We start from the raw sequence: 24,240 nt of genomic DNA, 5'->3' as shown, positions 1-24,240 counted from the left end.
AACAACTTCTGTGTTGCTGTTTTAACTTGAAAACAGATAATGGCCCCCAGTTGATTTTGTTCTCTGCTTATTATAAAATATAATAAGTATTGAAGTATAGAGATCACTGATCTCTAAAAACAGATTTTGGTCCAGCAAATGTATCAGCTACCAGAATTTTAACCCCACTTGAAAAATATTATGACTGAGGTCTCCAAGATGATGGGAAGAGCTTTGTAATCTTAATTTTGAGATGGTCTTTTTGTTTCCCTTCCAGTGTTGGAGTCCTTTTTCATCAGTAGTTCACTTGAAACCATGAGAAAAAGTCCCCTTGCTTTCAAAAGGAAAGCTGAAGCTTCTACCTTCAGGTAACTCCATGTCATGGATCTTCCAAGGAAGACATCAGGATGTGCACTGAAATCTCCAGAACTGGCATCACTACTTTCTTCTTGGCCATGCTATTTAAATGATAAAAAAAGAGAATATCCTTGGCAGCTGTTGACAAGCCTGGACACGCACAGCTCCAAATGGAAAAGAAGTTTCCAGCAGCCTCATAAATGCACCAGGTGACACAGAAACAATTCTATTCTAGGGCTACAGCTCTTTCCACCCCTCCTGGTCAATCCCTGTCTGGCAACCAGCCACAAAAGGTACACAGTACTCAAATCCTACCATTACTCATGCCACAGGGGACAGAGTTCAAATAAAAGTCACATCTTTTCCACATGCAAAAGCAGTCCTGCACTTTCCTGTCCAAGCTAATTCTGCCCCAGTAAACAAGGATAAACCTTAACAGGAAAACTAACACAAAATGGCAACATCTCCACTGAGAAGCAGGGGAGCCCCAAAGGCTGAAAAACACAACACACCCCTGAAGAGTATCTAATGATGGTGCTGATGCATGGCTACCTATATCCCCCTTCTCAGGAGAGGCAAAGATTGTGCATTTCTAATGCTTCATTAAGAATATAGAGATTTTGGGGGTTTTTTTTGTTTGTTTATTTGTTTGGGGATTTTTTTTTTTTTGACCCTTTAGATTCAAATTTTCCCTTAGGTAAATAAATTTGGGCTTTGGGCTCAACTGGCCATTGGCTCCTGCCAGCTGCCAGCTGCCACAATTATATCCTAAGCTTCATGACATTTGGTCCCCCCACCCAAATTGAAGCCTGAAGCCTTGGCCTCATATGGATAAACTTTCAGGTCACTTCAAAGCTTTTAGCCTATATCATTGTTAAGAAAAGACATGAAATCCAATCCTAAAGGTTCAGTACTAGTAGTCAAAAAATCCCAAAACTCCATATGAATTTATAATTACTTGATTCTCAAAATTTCTTCTCACTGCAGCAGGACCCTCAATGAATGTTGTTTTTTTTAAATACCAAGCTTAGTAGTATTGTTCTTGTGCTCTTGTTGATAGCTAAAACTACAAGGGAATTCACAGACAAGGAAAATGTGACAGCTCCCATTGGAATTTAGCCAAACAGCTGTGCATTAAAACAGAGACTGCATAAACATCTGGATTAATTTTAACCCCATAAAGACTTAATAGATAACCTTCTGAGATGCTGAAACAAAACCAGAAATGACCAGATTTTTATGAAGTATTGAATAAACTCCTTTTGTTAACGAAAGAACAATCTGCTCATTCTTCCTGGTTCCAGTAGAGACATAACAAAATCAGAAGCTATTAGTCTGGGATTTGAACTTGAGGGCAGCCCTTATCAGGAAGAAGAGAATGCAAATATAAAGTACACCTTTGCCCAGCAATTCCACAGAAAGTTCTGTGTGTACCCTCTCTATGGGAGAAAGGACACAATCCCTCTGTTGAAATTGTTTTCAACACTTACCTTTTAATAAAAGTAAATAATCCACCCATTCAAGACCATTCTTGTCTTTTGATAAGACACTCAGAGTTCACTAGGGAGTGAATACAGTCAGGACCACAGGCATTTGCCTCTTGCCACTAGCTCTGTGGCTTGCCTGGGGACAATGGCATCTGGGTGTCACAGATGTGGTCATCAAGAAGAAACAGAGGTGAATGCATAGAAAGTGGATACTGATGAACAAGATATCCTTTTCTCCTTGTTGAAGTGCTTTTTGCAAGAAGAAATCTCTACAGGAGCTCTGATACTGGGATTTCAACATGGCCAAGAAGACTTTTGCTCTCTCTGTTCTTATACTCCAGAAATACATTTTGTGTAAACAAACCACCAGGATTCCTTACTGCCAGAGACTGGTTTCAGAAACCAAAAATGGGCATGTTTTACTGGACACAGCTCCAGTCTAACCAGTTATGGCTGTCTAACATTTGTATCATTGGGGTGGGTTGACCAGATGCCCACCAAGCTGCTCTATCACTCCTCATCCTCAACAGCACAGGGAAAGAAAATGTGATGGAAACACTCATCAATTGTAATAAAGACAAGGAGAGCACATCCCAGTTACTGCCACAGGCAGAACAGGCTTGGCCTCAGGGAAATTAATTAGTGGGAAATTAGAACAAAACTAAAAGCAACTTCTTCCCACCCTTCCTCCTTCCCAGAGGGGAACTTCACTTCCACCTCTGCTACCTCCTCTCCCCTTCCCCTGAGCAGCACCCAAGAAATTGAGACAAGGCTCACAAAGTCTTCAGAAGAGCAGAAGCTGGTTTGGGTGGCCTGAGAATTCACTCAAGGAAGTGAAGGATCTGTGTTCAGTCTATATAGGAGATCTGAATCTTCCAGGAGACTACTGTGATCAGGAAACCCTGCAGAGACATGGTACCAAGTAGTGTTCTTGATCACTCTTGTAGATATTTAGCCAAAGAGCAAGGATCTGTGATGTAACACTTATGTCACATGCTTAAAAATGACATTCTTGCCTTGCTTTGCTTTCAGGTTAATATCCAGTTTCTCAGGTAAGTGCAGTAGCCTAATCCATTCTTCTCAGGCTCTCGCTCACTCTCACAGGATGGACACGTCCTGTAGCCCTCTGAGCCACAGCCTCTGAGGACACAGAATGAACCCTTGCCAGTCCTTCAGAAAAAAAAGAAGCTCAACTTCACTTCCAGAAGACACAGCAAAGTCCTTAAAGGCCAGGTGGAAAGCCTATCAGACACCAGTGAGCTGTGCTTTAGAACTTAACTCCATTAAAGCCTGTTACCCCCTTGCAGTGAGTGTCACACTGGTCTGTACCTGCTCCAGAGACCTGGCCACCCTGGAAAACCTTTCAGGTGCTGAGGAGTTCACCCTGTGCAGCTTTTGTACAGATCTTGCTACTAACAGAGATTATTTTATTGTGGTTTGCTGGTGTGATAGTTAAAGAAGTACCTCATAAGGCTCTTTCACCTCTTTCATGCAGATGTTTTTGAGTCATGCTTTCATGAAGTTTTGGGGACTTTTAGTCCACTTTTGGAAGGTTTCCCTCCTGTTTTCCTGGCTGCACAAAAGTAGTCTGCTTTAGCAAACTCCACAACAACTTCCAGCTTCTCTTTACACTGCTTACAAATCCCAAGATACCTTCAGCTTCTACTTTTGGTTCACCAACATGGTTTCTGTTCCCCTGCAAGCCAGGATTCCCATCCACCACCTCACATGTGCATCATTAAACTCCCTCCCCCACACCCAAGCACATTCTTGTTGAATCTCAGAGAGGCATAAGCTTAATTTCTATCCAGTCTCCCTTCTTGCACACTTCCATATAATGCAGCCCAGAACTGAACAAATCATCAGTATTTTGCTATAATCTGCTCCAGGAACAGAGAAACTCATAGGCACTTGGTCTGACTTGGTCCTCTTCTCTGAAGTCCCTTATTGAAAACTGAGCCAATTCCTGTGCTGTGCCCTACAACAGAGCCTTCAAGTAATTTACTTTTTATATTCAAAGAGTTAGATACCCCTCTTCATCCCTTTCCATGATGAGAGAAATGGTTTCATATCTATTTTGATTCTCACTTGGATCAGATGAGACTTTTATTCAGGCCAATTTTTTTGAACACACTGCTGATGCTACACCCAAGTTTTAGCTCTCCATCCTTAGGCCATATAGAGGAGAAAAGCACCAAGCACTGACAATACCACTGTTCAAAAAGCAGAAACAACTTCAAAGAGCTCTAATTCCAGGCAAACTTTGTTGTGAAAGGCACTCCAATACACTGCACCTTGGGATACAAAGGAAAGCATTAATCCATTGCTAAGACCATACCTGGACACACAGATATTTCCATATGAAAACCAGAGGACCTACATCTACTGGAACTACATTGATCTTAAACCAGATCAACTACTTCCATGTCTAACCCATGTAAGCAAAACCAGGACCCAGAGTCCACTGGAAGGGAAGGGATAGTGTATTATTTTTTCTAGCACTGGTTAAATAGCTTCAGATATTTACATGTAACTTCTCACACAGCTTTCATTAAAATTAGATGCTTTGAATCCTGCTAATTATTAAGAAACATAAGGACACTAAAATTCCATTTTTTCCCCTGTATCATGGATTTAAATATTGCACCGGGGGAATTTGGCAGCCCCACAGAGAATCTCATTTCAAGAGATTAACACCTGGGAACATGGAGAGGTCTGGAGGGTCTCCATTAGTCCATTCCTTGCTGTATGGGATTTAAACAGGAATAATTATATTTAGTAAGCATATACACACTCACAGGCACTCAAAAAACTAACATATAGATACATTAAATGAGGCAATGCCTTACCAGAACAGACGCTCCCTCAGCTGTTTGTTTTCCTTTTATTGTTAGTTTTACATTTTGAGGATTTATAAAAAGTTGAAGAAATCACAGGAGGTAAGCAGTTTTGGGCTAGAGAATTCATTTCAGTAGTAAACATTTTTTAGTTCTTATACAAACAAATATACCGATTATGTCGATTTCTTGTGCTCCCCAAGCTGTCACTGGTGAGCAAGGAGCAAAAGGTCAAGGCTGGTCATTTGTATTCAGATTACATTTAAAAATATATTGGACAGTTTCCGATCTCCCAAATGTTTTCCAAAATATTCCAATCTGCCTCACCCTGAACAGCAAAAAAATAAAAGTTTACATCACACAAATTTAACTAAACACGTTGTCACAACTCCCACTTACAGTGATTCACAGAAAACACTGTTTCCCATGGGTGCCCCAGTGCTTTGTTTGCCACACAAACAGCAGCCCTCTGCTCGGAAGGTCTGGCCCAGAACTCGGCCAAATTAATGGGAAGATTTTAATTTCCAAAGGCTTTGGATCAGGCCTAGGCTGACGTAGCAGAGGGGAGGGCAGACAAGAAATAATAACTAGCTAATTCTAGGCTTGATCTCAGTATTTTTATAATTCAAGCCAAAATTGCAACTATTTTCACCAGTGCCAAAGTGAGTCCGAAGAGAAGGTCTTGCTGAACTATTCTGCCCTGCCCAATCTCCACAGGGAAACCTAAGCAACCAAGTTTCCCTTCCCCTTGGGCTGACTCCCTGCTCTCAGGATGGTTCATCCCCTCCCCGTGTGCTCCTGATGCTACGCAGACCCCTCAGGGATAGAAACATCTCTGCTTCTCTTAAACACCAGCTCTCCCTGGGAGCAGGGGGTTTGCTGGCAGAGATAACAACCCAGCAAAGCTTCAGAGGGAAGAAGGAAGCTGGATGCATCACAGCCAACATGAAGAAAGATCCTCCTGGAACTCTTCCATCTATTCTCCATTTAAACATTCAGGAATTTTCTCTCAGCACTCTCTCCTCCCTTTCCTCCCCCCCTCCCCCTGAGGTCCCCCACTATTCACTGTGGAGTCAAGTCACCTGCTCTTAGCTGGGCTTGGCACTGACTGCCCCAAATGCTGCTTGGGAGAGACAGAGGAGAGAAAAGTTGAAAGCAATACCTCTGACAAGCAGTTCTCATCCCCACACCCCACACCTCCATTCATCCCTCCTAGTTCCTGGTCTGTTTACACACACTACTTCTGCTTCAGAAAAGTAAACCCAGTGCCAAAATGCAGCTCTTTGGTTAAAAAAGTGTCATATTCAGCAGAAGCTTAACTCTAGCATACTACACACGGAGCCATTAGGATTGAAACGGAAATTCAGGAACCTTTCCAGTTCTTATACTTTGCTTTGGAATTGGAAGAGGACAACACCAACTGTAATAGCATTAAAAGATCCTCTGGACCAACATGCCCTTAATAGCAAGTACTTGGAAGCATGAGGCACGACGTAAGCTCTTGCTGATGTCTTCCAGCATCAGGCAGCAAGGAAGCTGACACCCTACTAAGGACAGCACCTCAGCCTTGCTCTGCAGCAGAGAAAAGCCAGTGATGAAACAGAGCAACAGAGCCTGTCAAGACGATGATGTTTCTCTCCATCTCAGCAGACTCTCGTGGCCCAGCTCTCTCCAGTGGCTCAAGGCAGAGACAGTTCTTTTCCCAGGCTCTGTCCTTGTGCAACCCCCAAGGGGCATGAGAAGGTGCCCAGATCCTGGCAGCCCTTGCTGTACGCCTGTGGTCAGATCTCCAACAAGGGGTCTTGAATGAGATTTCCCTCCCAGCATAATAAGGTATTAAGTCATTAACAAAGGAACCTTCCTGGGGCAGAATTCCAGCTGCGCCCGAGATCTTGACTCCATAGAGAGATGTTTTCTTCCAGCACACAAGTTTAGTCTGAGGAGGAAGGGAAAGGGTTGCTTAAAATACCAGGGATTTTCAGTGGCAGCAGTTGAAGGTTTCTGTTTACTCTTAGCTCAGGTCAAGATATCTCTCTCTTCTCTTTCTTGCCACTTCACAGCTGCCGGTTGAGCTTCTGTGCTTGCCTCTCCTTTGCCTCAAAGGCAAACCTGGTGTCCTGCAGCTGGGCAATGGCCTCCTTGGCCTCCTTCAGGTCCTGACAGATGTGCTCATACTTCTCCACCAGCTCCCTGTTCTCCCGGCGCAGTTCCTGTACCACCTGGTTCACCTCCTCCGTCTGCTTGGTGCAGTGGATCTTCAGCTGCTCCACCTCAGAGAGCATGATCTCCATGTTCTTCACCAGTGACTCCAGTTTCTCTTTGGACATGGCGTCAGGTTCGGTTCTATTCAGCCTGCCTAACCCAAACCCAAAAGGGACGAAGAAAGCCACCCTGTGTAACATGCACCAGGAAGCCTGGCACTCACAGTCTTGTGGTCTCTTTTTATACTCCTTCCTGCTCATCCTCCTCCCTTCCCTTTCCTTCCCTTCCCCCCCAGAGTGTCTCTAAGCTTCTTTGCTTGGTTAATCTCCTTATTCTTATTGCACTGTAGAAATCTACTGAAGGGCTGACAGCCCTGCAGTAACTTATGTGCTCTGCAGCAAAAGCCAGAGCAATAATGAGACTCCAGACATAGACAAACAGCTTTCATCTGAAGAATTCTCTTGGGAACCCCTTGAAGTGCCCCTTTAAGTACAAAGGAGACCTCTTCAAGCCAGATGACTACTCCAGGCTTGCAGACCCAGGCCCAAGAGCACATCATGACTTTTGCCTTACATTTATTGAGGTGAGCAAGCTTGCAGCACTATAAACCAAGTGTAGGCAATAAGGAGAATTAGGCTCAGTTTGTCTTCCTTTCTCCTAATCTTACGTTTTGCCAAGGTGGAAGGAACAATACATAAAACTTCTTTTTTTCAGGAGAAGGTCTATCCAGCAACTAAGTCCACAACAGCCTGTACCCCATCTGATGTTGAAATGAGTTTACAATGGTTATCACAACCAGAGGCAACCACAGTTACTGGACCATGTGCCACCTGCATGAAGTTTGTGCTCAGTTAGTGATACACAGGCCAGACATCTTAAACCCTGTCCCATTCCTCTCCTGAAGTCACTTCAGCATTAGCAGAAACACTGGCCCAGCAATGTGCCAAATGACCCACCCAAAGAGGTTCCCAAGCTACTTACAAGCCATTGTCAGGTGCTGCCTAAACACACTAAAACTTCTTCCTGGATACACTTGCCACTCACAACAGAATCTCAAACTACTGCTGAACACAACTGGGAAGCTGTGAGCATCAGGACTAAGATGTGCCAGCCTGACAATGTGCTGATTCCTCAGGTCACAGCTGGCAGCAGGATGATCCCAGCAGCCACATGGGACTGAGAGAGCCTGGGTGCCTTTCTGAAGCTTGACCCAGACTTTCTTTTGTATCCAGTTAATTAATGCACTTGCCTAAACAATAATCACTAATTAGCCAGGGACCTGTTGTAACAATATCACCCTTGAGAAATCGATCTGGCTGAAGAGAAGATGTTATTTCATGAGGCTCTCCAGGAAAAGAGCAAGTCAGTACTGATTGTCTGATCAGAGGGCATAGACCAGAACAGAGACAAGAAGACAGGCCTGCCCCTTGCATAACTTGCAAAGTAGGGTCAGAAAAAGTGTCTCTTCCCTTCCTTGCCCCATGAGGAGCATTTCCTCCAGGCTGAGTCAGCACCTTTTCAAAAGCCCTGTGCCTGTCCTAAACGGCCACAGAAATGCAGTCTCCTTTGCCATATATCAGATACAGACATGGATCTGTCCTCACTGTATTCACCTTCCAGAATTATGCTTCAGTGCACAGCACTGTGTAGTAGCCTTTATTCTTGCATGCTGCTTGGCAATTCCAGTTCCCTTAAAAATGGCACCTAGGTAAGATCCTGTAGTCCCATCACACTCATTTGATACCAGGTTGAGATACACACATTCACACACACAGCTCCCACAAAGACAATTTTCCTCTATTTCCCTCTACGAAACATTGCTATTTTTTCAGCTACGAAGAGTTGCAGATGCTTCAGCCCACAACCCATTCCCCCTTTTCCACCGCCAGGCTTGGAGAAATTGAACTCTTTTTTTTTTTTCCAGGGAATTTTACCTCTTCTCCAACACTGGATGAAAACACTGCTGGACTCTGGCCAAGCTCTGACAGTGTTCAAAGGCCTGGGACTTCTCACAGCTGGAGGTTAGAGAGTCACTCACAAAAAGCATCCATCCTCCTGCCTCTCACACAAGTGAGCCCCCCTCATGCTGGCAGATGGAGCACTTTGCACCACACTTCCAAATGAGCAGAAAGAGTGACATCCTTCAGATGAAAAGAGAGTGGGAGAATCTAAACATAATTAGAATATGTCCTGAAGTCCTTGAAGAAACATTTGCACTGGCTGTCAGCCCAGAACCCACGTGATGCACATGGCACTGGAATAGGCTGGAACATGTTGCAGCATTGAAAACCAGCAGGTCTTCATTAGGGAGGAATCTTCCCTGTCTCCAGGACTGTACACACTGCACCCAAACATTTTAAATCAAGCAGAATTACAATGATGCAGAAAGGGAGCATCACAGAGGTCGTTCACTTGGATATTAGTAATTGATACATCACCTCTCCCTATCTTGCTCCCAAAATTATTTAAGTTGCCTTGGATACAGACAGAATCTTGGCAGCAGAAAGTGAGCAAGAGACGCTGCTGAAATAACAATGTACAATGGAGTAGCATGAAAGGAGTTTCTTACAAAGAAAGATGGGAATCATTACCAGGGTTGGTTTGATTCAAAATATTCTTTGATGAAGTAGGAATTAAAAGCACGCTCATGAAAACTGCATGGGGAGAATAATGCAGAAACCACTAGAGCTGGAGAAACACAGCAATGAGACTCAATGCAAACTGGAGTTTGTTACCTTTAGGCAGTGCTGGACTCTCCTGTTGCAGAGGAACTGGAGGCACAGGCAAACTCCAACAAGAATGAATTAATCTGGGAAAAAAATGCAGAACAGAATACCTGAGAAAAACAGTTCAATCCAGAAGAATTCAGTGCACAAGGACACACAGCAAAAAGCAGTGTTAGCAGTGTTGGGGAAATAGCATCTTAAACACAGGGGGATGAAGTACATTCAGCTCCTCCTCCACTCTTTCTACTCCACTGGAGAAAAAATGTAATATTTCATTTTGGACATCTTGTTTTAAAAGGGCAGGAAAAAAGCGTGCAACTTATACAAGTGTCCAGAGAAGATTCTGTTTCAAAAAATGCTGTCTCTAAGAACATGGTGTACTAAAAACTTCATGGCAAGATATTTCTAGGACTGTTCTGCAGTCATGCCCAGGTTCTCTGCATATTGTAGGGAAGCCAGCTCTGCTGAAATAATGCTTCTGTAATTATTAAGGGCCTGACCATGCAATCATCATCTAGAAAACACCAGTGATTTCTACACACTTAGACAAATGGTGCCTGTCTGGTCATTTCCTGGCCATCTTAAAGCAGGAAAACTTGGTGTTAAACCTACAGTACACACTACATTGAGAGACACTGTTACTAAATCTATCAGCCCCCTCCTCTGTGTTCTTCCTTTATTCCACTTTAGAGATATGAAAGCAGGAAAGGCAGAGCTAAATGAGAACAAACAGGGGAGCAACCATTGGAACATCCACTCCTGCTTTTGTGGATGTTGGGAAAATTGTGGAAAGTGGCAGAGGTGGAAGTGAAACTTCTGGTGCTTCCCCATACTGGCTGGAAGGTAACAAACACATCTGACTCCAATGCCACACTCAACTCTACTGGTTTTAGCACTAGAAGCAAACGAGTATGATTGTGCCAAGCTGAGGATGGCTCATGTGAGACATAATTGTGGCTTCCTCACAGGTCTTCAGGCCAAATCAACCATTCCTCTCACCCAGAGGCACTCACAAGACAGAAATCCAGGTTTTCCGCCATGTTCACACCTCAGAGTTTGAGAAGGAGATGCAAAAAATCATACCCTTAAGTATCTGGCTGAAAGCAGACCACAGGCATTCCCATTTCTAGATTATTTCAAAGGCACAAAAATGTTACTTGTGGAATAGATCAGTAAGCTACTCCAGTTTCTCTCTGGGGTTTTCTCTGCAGCTCTACTCTACTTTAGATTTTTAAATGGGAAGAAAAAAATTGCAAACCTCATCAAGAATGGCTTTTAAATAACCACTCAGGTTGAAAAAGCATACCTCTTGGTATAAACCCTGAAGAAAAAAAAGTAAAGCTACAAGCCACACACCTCATCTTCCCAGGATGAGAGTTATACTGCTTTATTTCTAGTTTTGTCAGCCACAGACACCAATTCCCAGTGCAATGTTCACAGAAATGTAGTGGGAGAAAATGCTTTACTTTCTCATAGCAGCTTGTTCAGGTTATCATCCCTAGATACCAATGGTCACTATTTTAACAATTGATTGGGTTTTTAAAATACATTCAGTGTGCCATAACTCTAGTGAGGAGTGAGAGCTCTCCACACTTTTCCAACACTTCCATTCATCCCCAGTTCATTCCCAGCATCTCCAGCAGCCAGGGCAGCATTTACAACATCTTTTGCTTCATCATCTGGGAAGTCCACGTGGGTAAATAAATGTATTGTGCAAACCAACTAATGAGAAGATGAAGCATAAAGAGCTCTCACCTCTATAATTCTATTTGGAAAAAGCAAACCAAACCACTAAAGCCCACCAGCACCTGGGACTGGCCAACCCTGTAACAAAGTGGGAGACACTTGTACCCAGCTCTTGATTTGGGTCTAATAAAAGACAAACACCATTGCTATGCATGTCAGAATCTTCAGCACAGTGAAGACATTGACATAATGATGATCTCATCTCTCAGAGCTTAGAGGCTCCTGATAAAATCTGCTCTTTCTTATTAAAAACGTGAAATGTAATTTTAGCTGCTATTATATGTATTAATTACATCTTAGGCAATCTGGCAGAACTTGCCTTGAGCTGGACATAAAACTGTATAATTTACAGCTTTTGATCTAGAATACTGCACTGAAAGGAGAGCTACCCAAAATTATGATCCAAATCCTTGACAAAAATTAAAATAATATGCCTCAATATTATTTTAAGTGCCTACAGAGGTATTAATAGGTACTTCTTTCTATTCAACCTCCATCTACTCACCAGTCAGATCAAAACATTTAAGAAGTAATTAAGCATGCTACAGCTCAGTAAAGAAAAATTAATACCTTTTAATTGACACCTTTGGGGATACTGCAGTTATCCCCAAAATGGGTTGATTTCTTGCTAAGAATCTTGAATAAGCTGAGTAGCATAAATACCAAACAGTGTCAGGTTGCTTATATAAGCTGAAAACAACCCTCCACTAGCATTTTTTACCATCTAAGTGGAGGAAAAAACCAGTTGATTCATACTATAAAATTATTGAAGATTTCTGGTGAAAAAACTTTCAAAGTGGGACAAAACGTTGAATTCCTCAGATTAAATAAAGCAGCGAAAAATCTGAATTATTCTTTTAAAACATTAAGAATGTTTTATACTAGAAGCTGTTTTAAAATAAGAACTTTGTTTCATTCCGAGCATCAAGTTGGAAAGTGGTAAGGACACTCCACAGGACTTCTCCTGGGGACCCCACGGGACAGCCTGAAGAGATTTTAGGTATTCCCTGCTCTATCCCCACAGTGCCTGAAACCAACACTGGGAAAAGGAAGGGGAAAGAGGAAGGCAACTCCTCCCCCTATCCCTCAGTACAGCTGGGGGGGGGCACAGCCAGCATGTCCAAAGCTTGCAAGTACAAATAAGATGCCCAGGACTCAAATGCTGTCCCAGGTACCAGTGAGAAGGGCACCCTGAGGTGTAACTAAACCTGATTAAAAGGTTTAGTGGTAGCACCAGGCACCACTCAGAAGTCACCAAGGGGCCAGTTAGTTACTGAAAAATGCTAGAATTGCTATGGCATTTCAGTCAAAAGAGTGCTGCAGAATTTTTGCAGTACCTGGCCAGATCCCCTCTAATACCAGGAACTCATCCTCAGACTGGAACAGGAATTATCAGCAGCAGTTGGTCTGATGCATCTTTCCATGACATTCTGAACTAAAGACTGCTGGAAAGGAGGAAAAAGAGCAAAAAACAATTACCCGTGATCAAAACTTTCCAAAGAGGCAATCAAATCTATATTTTTTTTAAAGGCAATCAAATCTATATTTTTTTTAAACTCTGCAAATAAATAACTAACCTTGGAAAAGGTCTTGCATTTACTCTGTCATGTGATTTGTCCTAAAGACTGAGTGTCCACCTATCCAGAACCTGCAGACTTTAGGAAAACAAACAAATACAGCTCCACAAACTGTTGCTATCATGAATCAAAATACTGGTGCAAAGAAAATATGTATAGCACTTATTTGCAGGACACAAGGGTATGTAATCCAGTATTCTAAATAGATTACACCAAATAAATTAGCAATGGCACAGATCTCTCTAATTACTGAGGAGGTTGGTTTGGTGACAAGGTCTCTTTTGATTCTAGATATATATCAACATATGTTCACATCATTTTTGGTTCAGGATACCCTGGATGTACTATAATGATTATTTTGACATGACATTTTAAATTCTCCCTACCCAGCTACACTGATCTCCAAAAAACACTTGAAGAATTTGTTACTTTTCTGTGGGTTTCTCTGGACTACCTGTTGTACAGGAATTTTTAAGAAGAGGTCACTCTGGATTAACCGAATACCTCAAGGAATTTTTGTGTGAATTTTCAGGGACTACAGACTTTACAGCAATATATAAAGATGACACTGTGCTGTTTGGGAAGCCTCAGAGACTCTAGGAATGGAAGGAAGTACTCAGGATGAAAGGAGGGCCTCAAAAAGGATGATTTTTAAACCATGGGAGATCCATGACCGTGGCAAGCTCCTGTTCAGAACTACCAAGTAACAGTTTCATTTAACCATGACAACAAATTGTGGTATAATACTAAATATAGCCATACCTGTGTAGATATGTAATATACACTAAACTTCCTGGGGCAACAAGTAGCATCTTGTCAGTGCTGTACCCACTGTTCCCTGTCACATAAACAGCCTTGATGATCTTTAAGCAGATTAAGTACACAACAGCTTCATCTCCACGGGAAGTGGGATTAAAAAGGTTAATTGCTACTATGACAACAGCCAGGTTCTGCTGTTCTTAAAATAGTTTTGAAACCTTAGCAGTGACTGGAACTGCATACACACCTCCCCTACAGGATTCATCGTGTACTATATACAGTCCTTCAAAAGGAAAGAGTATTTTAGAACAGTCTTTTTTTTTTAAGCGTTTATTTTTATAGTGCTCTTTAATCCCTTGTTACGAGCACCAAGAATAGAAAGCAGTAAAAAAAAGGCACAGTGCTGCCATGTGGCTGTGATTACAGCTTTAGAAGTGATTATTGCTGGGAGCTGGCTGCAGACACCAGGACAGGCACTGCTCTCTCACTTCTGCTCCAAAGCAGTCTTTGCTTCTTGCCCCCAGATGTGTCCCCAGCACCTCTTCTGCTGAGACACAATGCCCCAGACACCAACCTCTAAGTGCTCCATGCTGCAGCCATTTTTGATCTTCTTACTAATCTCCCTCTTGAAACCCACAGCTATTCTGATGTATCTAATCCTGAACTAATTCCTTCCTCCCAGGTAACTACTGGAAGTGGAATTCCCCCCACAGTTCTTTACCAAACAGCATCACTTAGGTTTGTGATGAGGGTGCAAGTCTGACAACAACCAGATGGCAGCTGGGCACCCTTTGTTTAAATGTGTTATTCAGTGATTAGTTATATCAGTGATTAGTATTTTATTGTGGAGGATGGCTAAAGAAACAATTGATTCAATTGGATATGAAGCTACAGCATTTGATGAATGTGCAGCTGTGCCCTTAGGCATTCTCCAGGTACATTCATGCTGACCTGTACAATAACACCAGGAAGAAATATAATGCCCAAATCTGACAGCTGCTCAAAGATCAAAGCAGATAACATTTATTTAAACTACAGGAATAATACAATTAACACGAGCACAGGCAACTATTTGTTACTTCAGTCAGTTTAGATTAAAAGCATATTTCAAAACAAGGAAAAAACCCAAATCTTATCCAGTTCCATTGGTATCATCCATCAGTGTCTCTTGATGCCAGGCAGAAAACACCTTCCTGCAGCAAATGGGGCTTTAAAAAGAAGAGAACCAAAATCAGGTTATAAAACTCAGGAAGCAACTGCTTGTTTCCTTATCAAAAAACCAGTTCTGTTAGCCCTGGCTAACAAAGGCTGATTCTTTAGAGTTCACAAATTCATATTTACAGACCAGAATTTGGCCTTAAACATATCTTTATTTATAACTTCTTGGTAATTTAAAAGTACCTGGCAGTGACTGCTTAAAGACCACGCTGAATTCTTCATCAGAGCTGATGACGTCAGTGGAAGAATGAAGTAATAAAACAAATGGGTAATTAAATCAAAGTATTAGGATAGTATCCCCAAATTGAGTATTTAACCTCAGTGAGATAAAATGCTAAGACAGAAACTCGAATTAAATCCCAAGTCACACTTTTAGAAGAGGTTTTAACTCCTAGTTCCAAAAACTACTCTTATTCCCAAAGCATTTCATGGTGTCACACCTCAGGACTAGCTTGGAATGAAGAAATTCACATACTCTGGCATGATTTTGTGGCCTAATAAGCCCAGATCTAGACACAGTAATGCAGATGTAGTGAGCAGAGAGGAAGGATCACATCTCTCACCTACACTTGGCTGCACTCCTGATGCAGCCCAGGATGCTCTCAGCTCTCTTTGCTCTAAGGGGGCATTTCTGGCTCACGGTCAGCTTGCTGCCCACCAGGCCCCCAAAATCCTTCCCTGCAGGGCTGCTTTCCAGCTGGTCAGCCCCCAGCATGGCCTGGTGCCTGGGGTGACTCCCCAGATGCAGGTCTTTGCTTTTTCCCCTTGTTGAACTTCACGAGGTTCCTTTTCTTGCCTGGTTCTCCAGCCTGTTGAGGTTCCTATAAATAGCAGCATTCCCATCTGCTCTCCCAGCTACTCCTTACATTTTTTTTCAGCAGCAGCAGACTGGCTGAGACTGCACTCCAGCATCTCATCCAGATCATTAATAAAGATGTTGAACAGTATAGACCCCAGTATTGTACCTTTGGGTATGCTGCTAGCAATTTGCCTCCAACTGGATTCCATGGTGTAGAAAGCAATCCTCTGGACCTGGGCATTGTGCCAGTTCTCAGTCCATCTCACTGTCCATTTATATAAGACATATTTTGTCTGCTTGTCTCTGAAGATGGTATAATAGACAGTGTCAAAAGCTTTACAAAAGCCAAAGTTAACAACAACAGCCTTCCCCTCATCCATGAAGCCAGCCAGGCATGATTTCCCCTTTGCAAATCCATGTTGAGTACTCTAAATCATCCTCTTGTGATTCAGCTGTTCGTCCTTCACAGAATTTTCTCGGCCAGGTTCCCAGGGACTGAGGTGAGGCTGACCCAACTATAGCTTCTCTTCCTGTCCATCTTCCTTTCCCTTTCTCCTCCCCTTCCTTTTCTCCTTCCTTTCCTTTCCTCCTTCCCTTCTCTTCCCTTTCTCCTTTCCTCCTTCCTTTCCCTTCCTCCTTCCCTTCTCTTCCCTCCTTCCTTTCCCTTCCTCCTTCCCTTCCCTCCTTTCTTTCTCTTCCCTCCTTCCCTTTCTCCTTTCCTTTCCTTTCCTCCTTCCCTTCTCTTCCCTTTCTCCTTTCCTTCCTTTCCTCTTTCCTTTCCCTTCCTCCTTCCCTTCTCTTCCCTCCTTCCTTTCCTCCTTCTCTTCTCTTCTCTTCTCTTCTCTTCTCTTCTCTTCTCTTCTCTTCTCTTCTCTTCTCTTCTCTTCTCTTCTCTTCTCTTCTCTTCTCTTCTCTTCTCTTCTCTTCTCTTCTCTTCTCTTCTCTTCTCTTCTCTTCTCTTCTCTTCTCTTCTCTTCTCTTCTCTTCCCTTTCCTTTCCTCCTTCTCTTCTCTTTCTCCTTTCCTTCCTTTCCTCCTTCCCTTCTCTTCCCTTTCTCCTTTCCTTCCTTTCCTCCTTCCTTCCCCTTCCTCCTTCCCTTCTCTTCCCTCCTTCCTTTCCTTTCCTTTCCTCCTTCCCTTCTCTTCCCTCCTTCCTTTCCTTTCCTTTCCTCCTTCCCTTCTCTTCCCTCCTTCCTTTCCTTTCCTTTCCTCCTTCCCTTCTCTTCCCTCCTTCCTTTCCTTTCCTTTCCTCCTTCCCTTCTCTTCCCTTTCTCATTTTCTTCCTTTCCTCCTTCCCTTCTCTTCCCTTTCTCCTTCCCTTCCTTTCCTCCTCCCCTTCTCTTCCCTTTCTTCTTTCCTTCCTCCTTCCCTTTCTTCTTCCCTTCCCTTCCTCCCTTTCTGAGCATCCTATGACTTCTTCCTGGGTAATGCAGATGTCCATTGTGCCAGTTGATAACTTTGAGTATAACCTTGTATTGTTTTTCCATTCCTTAATCATATCTCATGGGTGCTTTTGCAACAGGCCTTGACTGCTTCTTTAAATGGACACAAAAAAAAACTTCTAGAAGAAAATATTTCTACCGAAAGCAGTTTGAAGCTACTCCTCTGGGGATTAATGCAGCTACTTAAGGGTCTTCAGGCAGGAATCTTACTCATCAAACGTGCACTAAAAATAGTAATAGTGCTCAGGCATTCAAAAGCTTTATGTGATGGCTTTAAAATAATGTATTAAAGGCAAGTCAAGTCAGGATCCATGCAATTTTATTTTAATAATTAGACAAATACAGGAAAATTTCCAATAATCTATCAAAAACATATCTTACCAAGAACCGGAAAGGTGTTTAAAAAACATTCACATTCAATTCAGATTATGTACAAACCAGTGTTTGTAAAAAAGAAAACAGCAAATGCTTTGAGTGTAAAAGAATCCCATTCCAGCTCCTGTTCCAGCCTTCCCAATGACCAAATTACCACTGAGATGCAATCACAGTGCAGACCTGTTCCACAGCCTATTAAATGCATTTCAACAGCATTTGCCAAAAGTCATTTTTTTTAAAATAAAGCATTTTGAGAAGTTTCTTCATGCAGTACTGTCCACCCAAAATGTACTCCTGCATATTTAATTCTGGACTGCTCTAATGGAAGAGCAGCTTTCATCTTCAGGCCCAGAGTGCATATAGTATCTATCTACATCTCTACAGGTACAGATATATATCTGTATATCAAAGAAGCACCAGTCTCCTATGCCTGAAATAGTCAGGGTCTGCTTTGTACACTGAGAACAGCCATTTTTAGTGGAGCCCAGCCCTTGATTATTTGGCTCAAAGAAGTAATCATCTGCCCACTCAGAATTATTTGGAATATGTTGCAAATTAAAGTGTGCAGCTTCAAGACTCAGCTCACACAGATGACATTAGAATTTGAGCCATACAGCCAGGAATACAGAGATGTAACAGCCTCATACACCTTTGGTATTAAAAGTCCTCTTACTCTGGATTAAGTTCCCCAGCAACAACAAAAAAAGAGACATGGAAATGCCTGGCTTTTCTGCAAACCTGTATCTCAGTATTATGTTTTTTCACTTATTCATTTGAAGCTGAGTCAAATAAGGAGCCTAATAATTGATATAAGCTGAAAGGGGAGAGAAAGCTGTCATAATACCCAGTTTCCAAGTATGGTTACTGAAACAGGCAACTGTTACCAATCAGTCTGCGTGAGGACAAAAGATTTGAATCTCCCAGGGTTACAGAACAGTTCTTTCCAAGCTGCAGTCTAATGTGCCACCATTAACATACTGATTTAATAATAATGAAAACTTTCTCAAAAATGCAGACTGCACACCAAAAGTCTTTCAGTAATACCAAGTTAACCAAACTGAAATGGTTCCTGATCAAACCAGATTGGTGTTTTAAGACAAAGGAGAGAAAACTGACACAACCTTCACACTTAAGTAGTAAAAACCCAAGTGTAAGCCAAAACTGTTCTCAACTGGAACACTACAGACCCAAGTACCAAGATGATCTTTACTTGCAAGATCTCATTTGGAACACAAGCTACCATGACTTGGCATAAGATTGGAAAGTAAGAAAATTTTATCCTGTTTTTTGAAGGTTTACATGAGACTTGATAATAAGCAGTGTACTTCAACATATATTGGCCTGGACTTGAAAAGCATATTTGCCTTTTGGATTTATTTTGAGATTCATATATAAACTTGAAGACTTTGTGTGAATATAAATTTTATACTCTCCACCACTTTAACTCCACACTAGGTCAGAAATTAAAACTTCAGGATAGCAGAAGCAGCTCTGAAGAGAGGAAGACTGGCAATTTAGTGTTTGAAGATTCTGAGCTCTTTCTTGGGCTACACATCTAACAAGTCCATTCAAGTAAGTGGAAAGTGTATTTCTACAAATTCCAAAGCAACTCTTATGGAGCTAGTGCTCCCATGGTCCATATTTAAACCATATTTAAATAAGGATGACTGCTTCATTTAAGTAACCACTGTTAATTGAGAGTTGGCTTAGAGATGCAAAGAAATGCCAGTGATGCCAACTCTTAGCAAACCTGTTCCACACAATGTAAACTAATTAGGATGCTCAGTAAGTAAAAAAAAAAAAAAGGGATTTTCTTAGATATAATGCTCAGGAAAGGGAGAAGTTACAATAGTATAAAAACAACTCAAAGTCTTGTAAAAAAAAAAAAGCCACAACAATCTGTTTTAAGTCAGGCTTCATTGCAACAAAATATGGAACAGTGACAATGTAGAAAACATAAGCAAATTTGACTTGAAAACTCAGTGTAAGCAATTTTGATATAGTTACTCTACTGATGCTACCCATAGTGAATCTGCACATAAATGAGATGAATAAAAGTACTTTAGAGGAGACAATATATTTTATGCAAATGTAAATGCTAACACTACAGTTAGAAAATCATTCTGGAAAACTGACAGACATTCCAAGGACAATCAAAGTAAGCCTTTCTTGGGTTTAAAGCAGATCTATACATCACAGCCTTTCTTCCCTTACTTGGGCAACGACTGGTGAGCATCTGTGATGTCTCAGTCCTTTGATTACAGGCACTGAAACAAAGCCCCAGAAAAAAAAGTAAGAGGAGCTTGCATCAGGACTTTGATGGTTGCTCTACTTGGCAAAGACTCCATTACCAAGATACAAGTAAAATGGAATGCCTGTCAATAGTATCCACTCCCTATGCCTCCCTCAGAAAAAAAATACTTGAACAGAGTAAGAGCCTAGGGCAAAACCAACTCCATCTCACACAAGTCTCATTTCCAAGCAATTATTCATAAACGTGTTCTTTCAAATGAAGAAGCAGTTTTTAATGTTAGAAATTCTTCCTTTTCTTGTAAGAAGTTGAAAATCTTGTATTGTCAGGGATTTTGAGCTGTCTTTCATGTCTCCAGTCTTCAGTTCCTCATGGAAGAGGTAACTACAGTGAAGAGGGCCACATATTTTGCTCCTTGGTAACATTAATGTCTCACCTAAGTTAAGGATCCTCACCAATAAAGATACTGCATGGAAAAAAAAAAATCCTTGCCCAACCTGAGGTGTTGAGTCTTGACCAATACTTCAGGCCAACAGAACTGTAAACCACATTTCTGAAGAGAAAAAATGCAGAGATGCATTGAAGTGCTACTAATAGCACTTTGGCCTCTGGAACTGGCACACTAAGCTCCATCTGGGATTGCTGCAAATATACACTGTTTCATAAGAATTTCAACAAAAGGAACATTTACCAACAATGCAGTCCATGCTGTTAGTGACTATTCTCAAACACAGGGTTTGAAACAGTGTTCTAGCAAAACGATTTGCAAGAGCACAAAGAGTAAGTCCTGAAATTGTTTTTTAATGCAGTTTATTAACCTTTTAGAACCTAGGATCCAAATTAGGACCTTATGATTCACTAATGCCAAATTATTCAGTCCAAGTTGAAGGAGCTACATAAACGGGAGCAGGCGTACAGAAGGTGCACTCCATGCTTGAGGATACAAAGTATTAAAACTGAGAAGACGCTTTAGGTCCAGTGTGAAAAAAAAAAAAATAAAAAAGGCTTTTAAATTTACTAAACCAAGCACACTCAGGCACAGAGGCTATGAAGTGGTGGAGCACTCTTAGAGTGACAGTATTTTCTCCTTTCGCCAAATTGCTACAAAGTCCTTTTTCGTCACACAAAGCAGAGTCAGGACTCTGCTGTCAAAAAATCACTGCTGAAGAAGTTGGAATTGGGTTCTCTCTCTTCAAGCAGTTACAGGGACAAGTTCCATGTGTTAACATCAAGGAAGTCCTGAGCACCCTTAATGCAAAAACAATCAACCTGTGGTAAGAGATCACATTGCTGGTGGAAGCCTTAGCAATTTTCACTCAGGTGGTCCTTACCAGAGATATTGGTATCAGATTACCTCTGATATAATAGCACCTGGTTCAGACCAGTCATCAGGAAGAAGCCACTTTCCACACAGAAAAACTCACATGGTGCCCAGTGCAGCACTTGTCTCAGGAAAAAACAAAAACCAAAACATCGGAGGAAGTTGTAATGATTCAGGATTAGAATCTTGAGTATTAAACTTCAGCCTCACTTGAGAACTCCAGGAAAAAGCATTTTTCCTCCTCCCAAATTTGCTACAAATATCCACAGAATATCAGCATCAAGGGTGCTAGATATAAAACTGATGGAATGCTAGCTGGTCCATAAAGGGTTGCACCAAGTTGTCTGTAGCAAAGTAAAAGACAAGCCCAAAGGTTATGGAGATGGGAAGCGCAGGTAAGGCCTTCTTAAAGATGGCAAGAAGTAGAAGTGTAAGGCACAGACCCTGAGGGAAAGAAAAGAAAAAACACAAACACAAAACAAAAACATCAGGGAAAATTAGGAAACTCCAACAAGCACAAGATTATATATATATATAAAAACACTAACCCTAGAGAAATAAAAGCTACAGTTTATACAGTCCTACACCAAAGGCGTAAGTGATGGGTGTACAGTCAATGAAAATCAAAGCTTTCAGTCAGGCCACCAAATAAATGAATTCCAAAGAAAAAATGTGGCAGTTATGACTCTGTCCCTGATGAACAATAGAAACTACTCCTGTTATCATATTACATTATACTCACAATTAATATGGCTACAAAGCATGCTAAAGTTGTATTCCAGTCCCCGCTTGCTGTTGCAGAGGCTTTGCCAACAAGAACACTGTAGAAAATGAAGTCTCCTAAACCTAGCTTTACTCCTCCTGCAAAAGGGAATGCAAGGCAGTATTAAGCATCAGACAGTCAGTAATTGACAGAAAATAATGCAGTTTTACACTGTGTATCAACAAGTCTTGCTAATAAGAGCATTTTATTTTCAAAACTAGTAGCACTCCTTAATTAAGTGATAAAGTCTTGAGAAATAAAATGGCTTAGGAACATTACACCACTTGATTAAGTCATGGTATAATTAGAATTTTTCTATATTCCTAGTCTCCTGTACATACAAAAGCAATATATTCAATCTCAGATATAATTATGTTCGTTGGGGAGGGGGTGTCCACTTTTGGTTGTTATGTTATATTCAACCAAATATTGAAGCACAATTTCTTTAAACAGGTGGAAGGGGAAAACAAGTAAGCTACTTCCAAAGCATCTTTTATTTCCTAACTAGAATCCTATGCCCAAAAAATCATCCCACTACTTTCCCAATTTTCCTATAGAATTCTTACTAAGGTAGTTCTATGAAAAGCACTTGTGTGTAACTACAGAGCCTATCTCTAAGCCCAATAATGAATAAGCCCAACTTATTTATTGCAAGATGTGAGGTTTAGGAAAACTCATGGGTTAAAGTCTTAACCTTTTAAATAGTAAAGACCATCCTAGCAACAAATTTGGTAGCATAATACTCAATTATTTCTGCAAACAAAGTAACAAGGATTTTCTGAACACCAGTTCACTTTCTGAGCTTTTAGTCCAAGATATTAAGCCAAAGAAGCCAACATCAGGTCACCATCTGTTTTCATTTAGCCTATTGTTTACTTTGTCACTTGATTACAGTCCAGCCCACAACTCACTTTAGAGTTTTAAGAGGGACTTACAGAGCATCAAAACAGAGCTGTATGCCTGGTTGATCACTGCGGAAAAAAAGAAAGTACAAAAAAGGAAAAAGGCAAAAAGAAAAGGAAAAAAGGCAACCCTACTCTCTTTCAGCAGGCCTCCAGTATATGGTTCTAGAACAGTGCAGTCATGGGAAGTTCTTAAGCATTCAAAACTCTTTAACTGCTGAACAAATTTGGATGCTTGATTTTAATGTGACAGAACAATAGGCAAAGGCAACTGCAAGATAACTCTTTCCAAGTGAACTCTCCAAATGTCTACTAAGCCACTCCAAACCTCAAGTAAGCTAACACTGGCTGACAAGTCTGACTGGATCACTGCACATCTGTCATTACTATTTGCTGTAGGAATACAGGAAGGAGACAGTTCTTTGGCCAGACAAGAAGTTTAGTTAACCAGTTAACTAACTAAAATAGCCAGAATTCCTGATGATGGTTTTTTGAGCTCTATAATTGAAAATGGATTTGCAACACACTTTGAATTTGGAATTTTGGTGACAGACTAAATTTTAAAATCACTCTTTCAGAAGGCTCTGTATTTTTAAACAGAGGGAGCACCTAAGGATCAGAGGAAGCAGTTCCACCTGCTAAATATGGCAGCATCAAATAGGGAGAGCAATTTTAGAGTGGCAAATTCTAATTTATTTAGAGCTTTGCAAACCTAATACCAGCTTAAACTCCAACTGGAAATCATGAGTCAGTTAAACATCTAAGTACTGATGTCATGTGCTCTCCAAAAATACTGCACCTCACCAAGATGCTGGAGCAAAATAAGCAAGTCCATGGCATTCTGCACTCATTTCAGTCTCCAATCAGGTTTTAAACATTGCTTTGTGCAGAGTGGATTACAGTAATTTAATCATGAGGCATAAAAAGGTTAAAGACTCCATTTGCAGGGCCTAAAATCCAGAAGAGGTAATACACAAGCAGAACATTGTGTGAAACAGTTAATGCAATGGTTTGAAAGCAACTTGTGCTGCTAAACTTTTGAGGCTGGTATCAAACTGAACATCAGTTTGGCCAATACTACTCATTCCTGCAGCAAACCCAAAAGTTAAGAAAAAAAGAAAACCCTCTGTGAGGCATGTCAGAATTCATTACAAGCAAAAGCAGCTCTTCAGCTTGCATTAGCTCACAGCATGCTGTACCTGCAGAGTCAGAAAGACTAAGGCTGCCTAGCTTCAGATTTCCTAAGTCTTTCAGACACAGCAGTCTGTACTCACGTTCTTCAGGGTCTTCACTGGTTTGTGAGTTACTGGGTAAAGCCTGAACAGCAGCACGTGATTCAGGTGTTGATTCAATGGGTCCTATCCTATTGTCCCTTTGTTGTTGCCATTCCTGACTGAAGCCACCATCATCTGCTCCAGCATCTTCATTCCGAGTCTGGTTTGCTGGAGCTCAAAGGAAGAAAGGCATTTAAGATCTGCTTCAAAAAAATGCCTGCTAAAG

General features: G+C 41.4%; 2 protein-coding genes across 11 annotated transcripts in view; both read right to left on the bottom strand.

Annotated features, from left to right (window-relative positions):
• Nucleotides 1-594, bottom strand: part of PAPLN (papilin, proteoglycan like sulfated glycoprotein) — a 56,138-nt gene extending 55,544 nt beyond the window's left edge. The window contains exon 1 of one of the 4 annotated variants that reach the window (XR_011726043.1): nt 342-594. Coding sequence is in view for 2 of the 4 variants with exons in the window: in XM_071744595.1 (XP_071600696.1) it covers nt 342-362 (21 nt within the window). In the remaining 2 variants the exon portion in view is untranslated. The remainder of the gene's footprint in view (nt 1-341) is intronic. The other 3 variants (XM_071744595.1, XM_071744596.1, XM_071744597.1) reach the window with 3 other exon arrangements.
• Nucleotides 595-17,430: 16,836 nt separating this feature from the next.
• Nucleotides 17,431-24,240, bottom strand: part of PSEN1 (presenilin 1) — a 28,733-nt gene continuing 21,923 nt past the window's right edge. For 4 of the 7 annotated variants that reach the window (XM_071744574.1, XM_071744571.1, XM_071744576.1 and 1 more), the window contains 3 exons: nt 24,015-24,188; nt 21,818-21,936; nt 17,431-21,519 (listed from right to left, as the gene is read on the bottom strand). In XM_071744574.1, the coding sequence (XP_071600675.1) occupies nt 21,364-21,519; nt 21,818-21,936; nt 24,015-24,188 (449 nt within the window). In that variant the 3' untranslated portion in view covers nt 17,431-21,363. The remainder of the gene's footprint in view (nt 21,520-21,817; nt 21,937-24,014; nt 24,189-24,240) is intronic. The other 3 variants (XM_071744577.1, XM_071744572.1, XM_071744578.1) reach the window with 1 other exon arrangement.

The sequence above is a fragment of the Heliangelus exortis genome, chromosome 5 (assembly GCF_036169615.1).
Source record: "Heliangelus exortis chromosome 5, bHelExo1.hap1, whole genome shotgun sequence".
In the NCBI taxonomy this organism is placed as follows: Eukaryota; Metazoa; Chordata; class Aves; order Apodiformes; family Trochilidae; genus Heliangelus; species Heliangelus exortis.
This window is presented reverse-complemented; position numbering and strand designations above follow the sequence as displayed.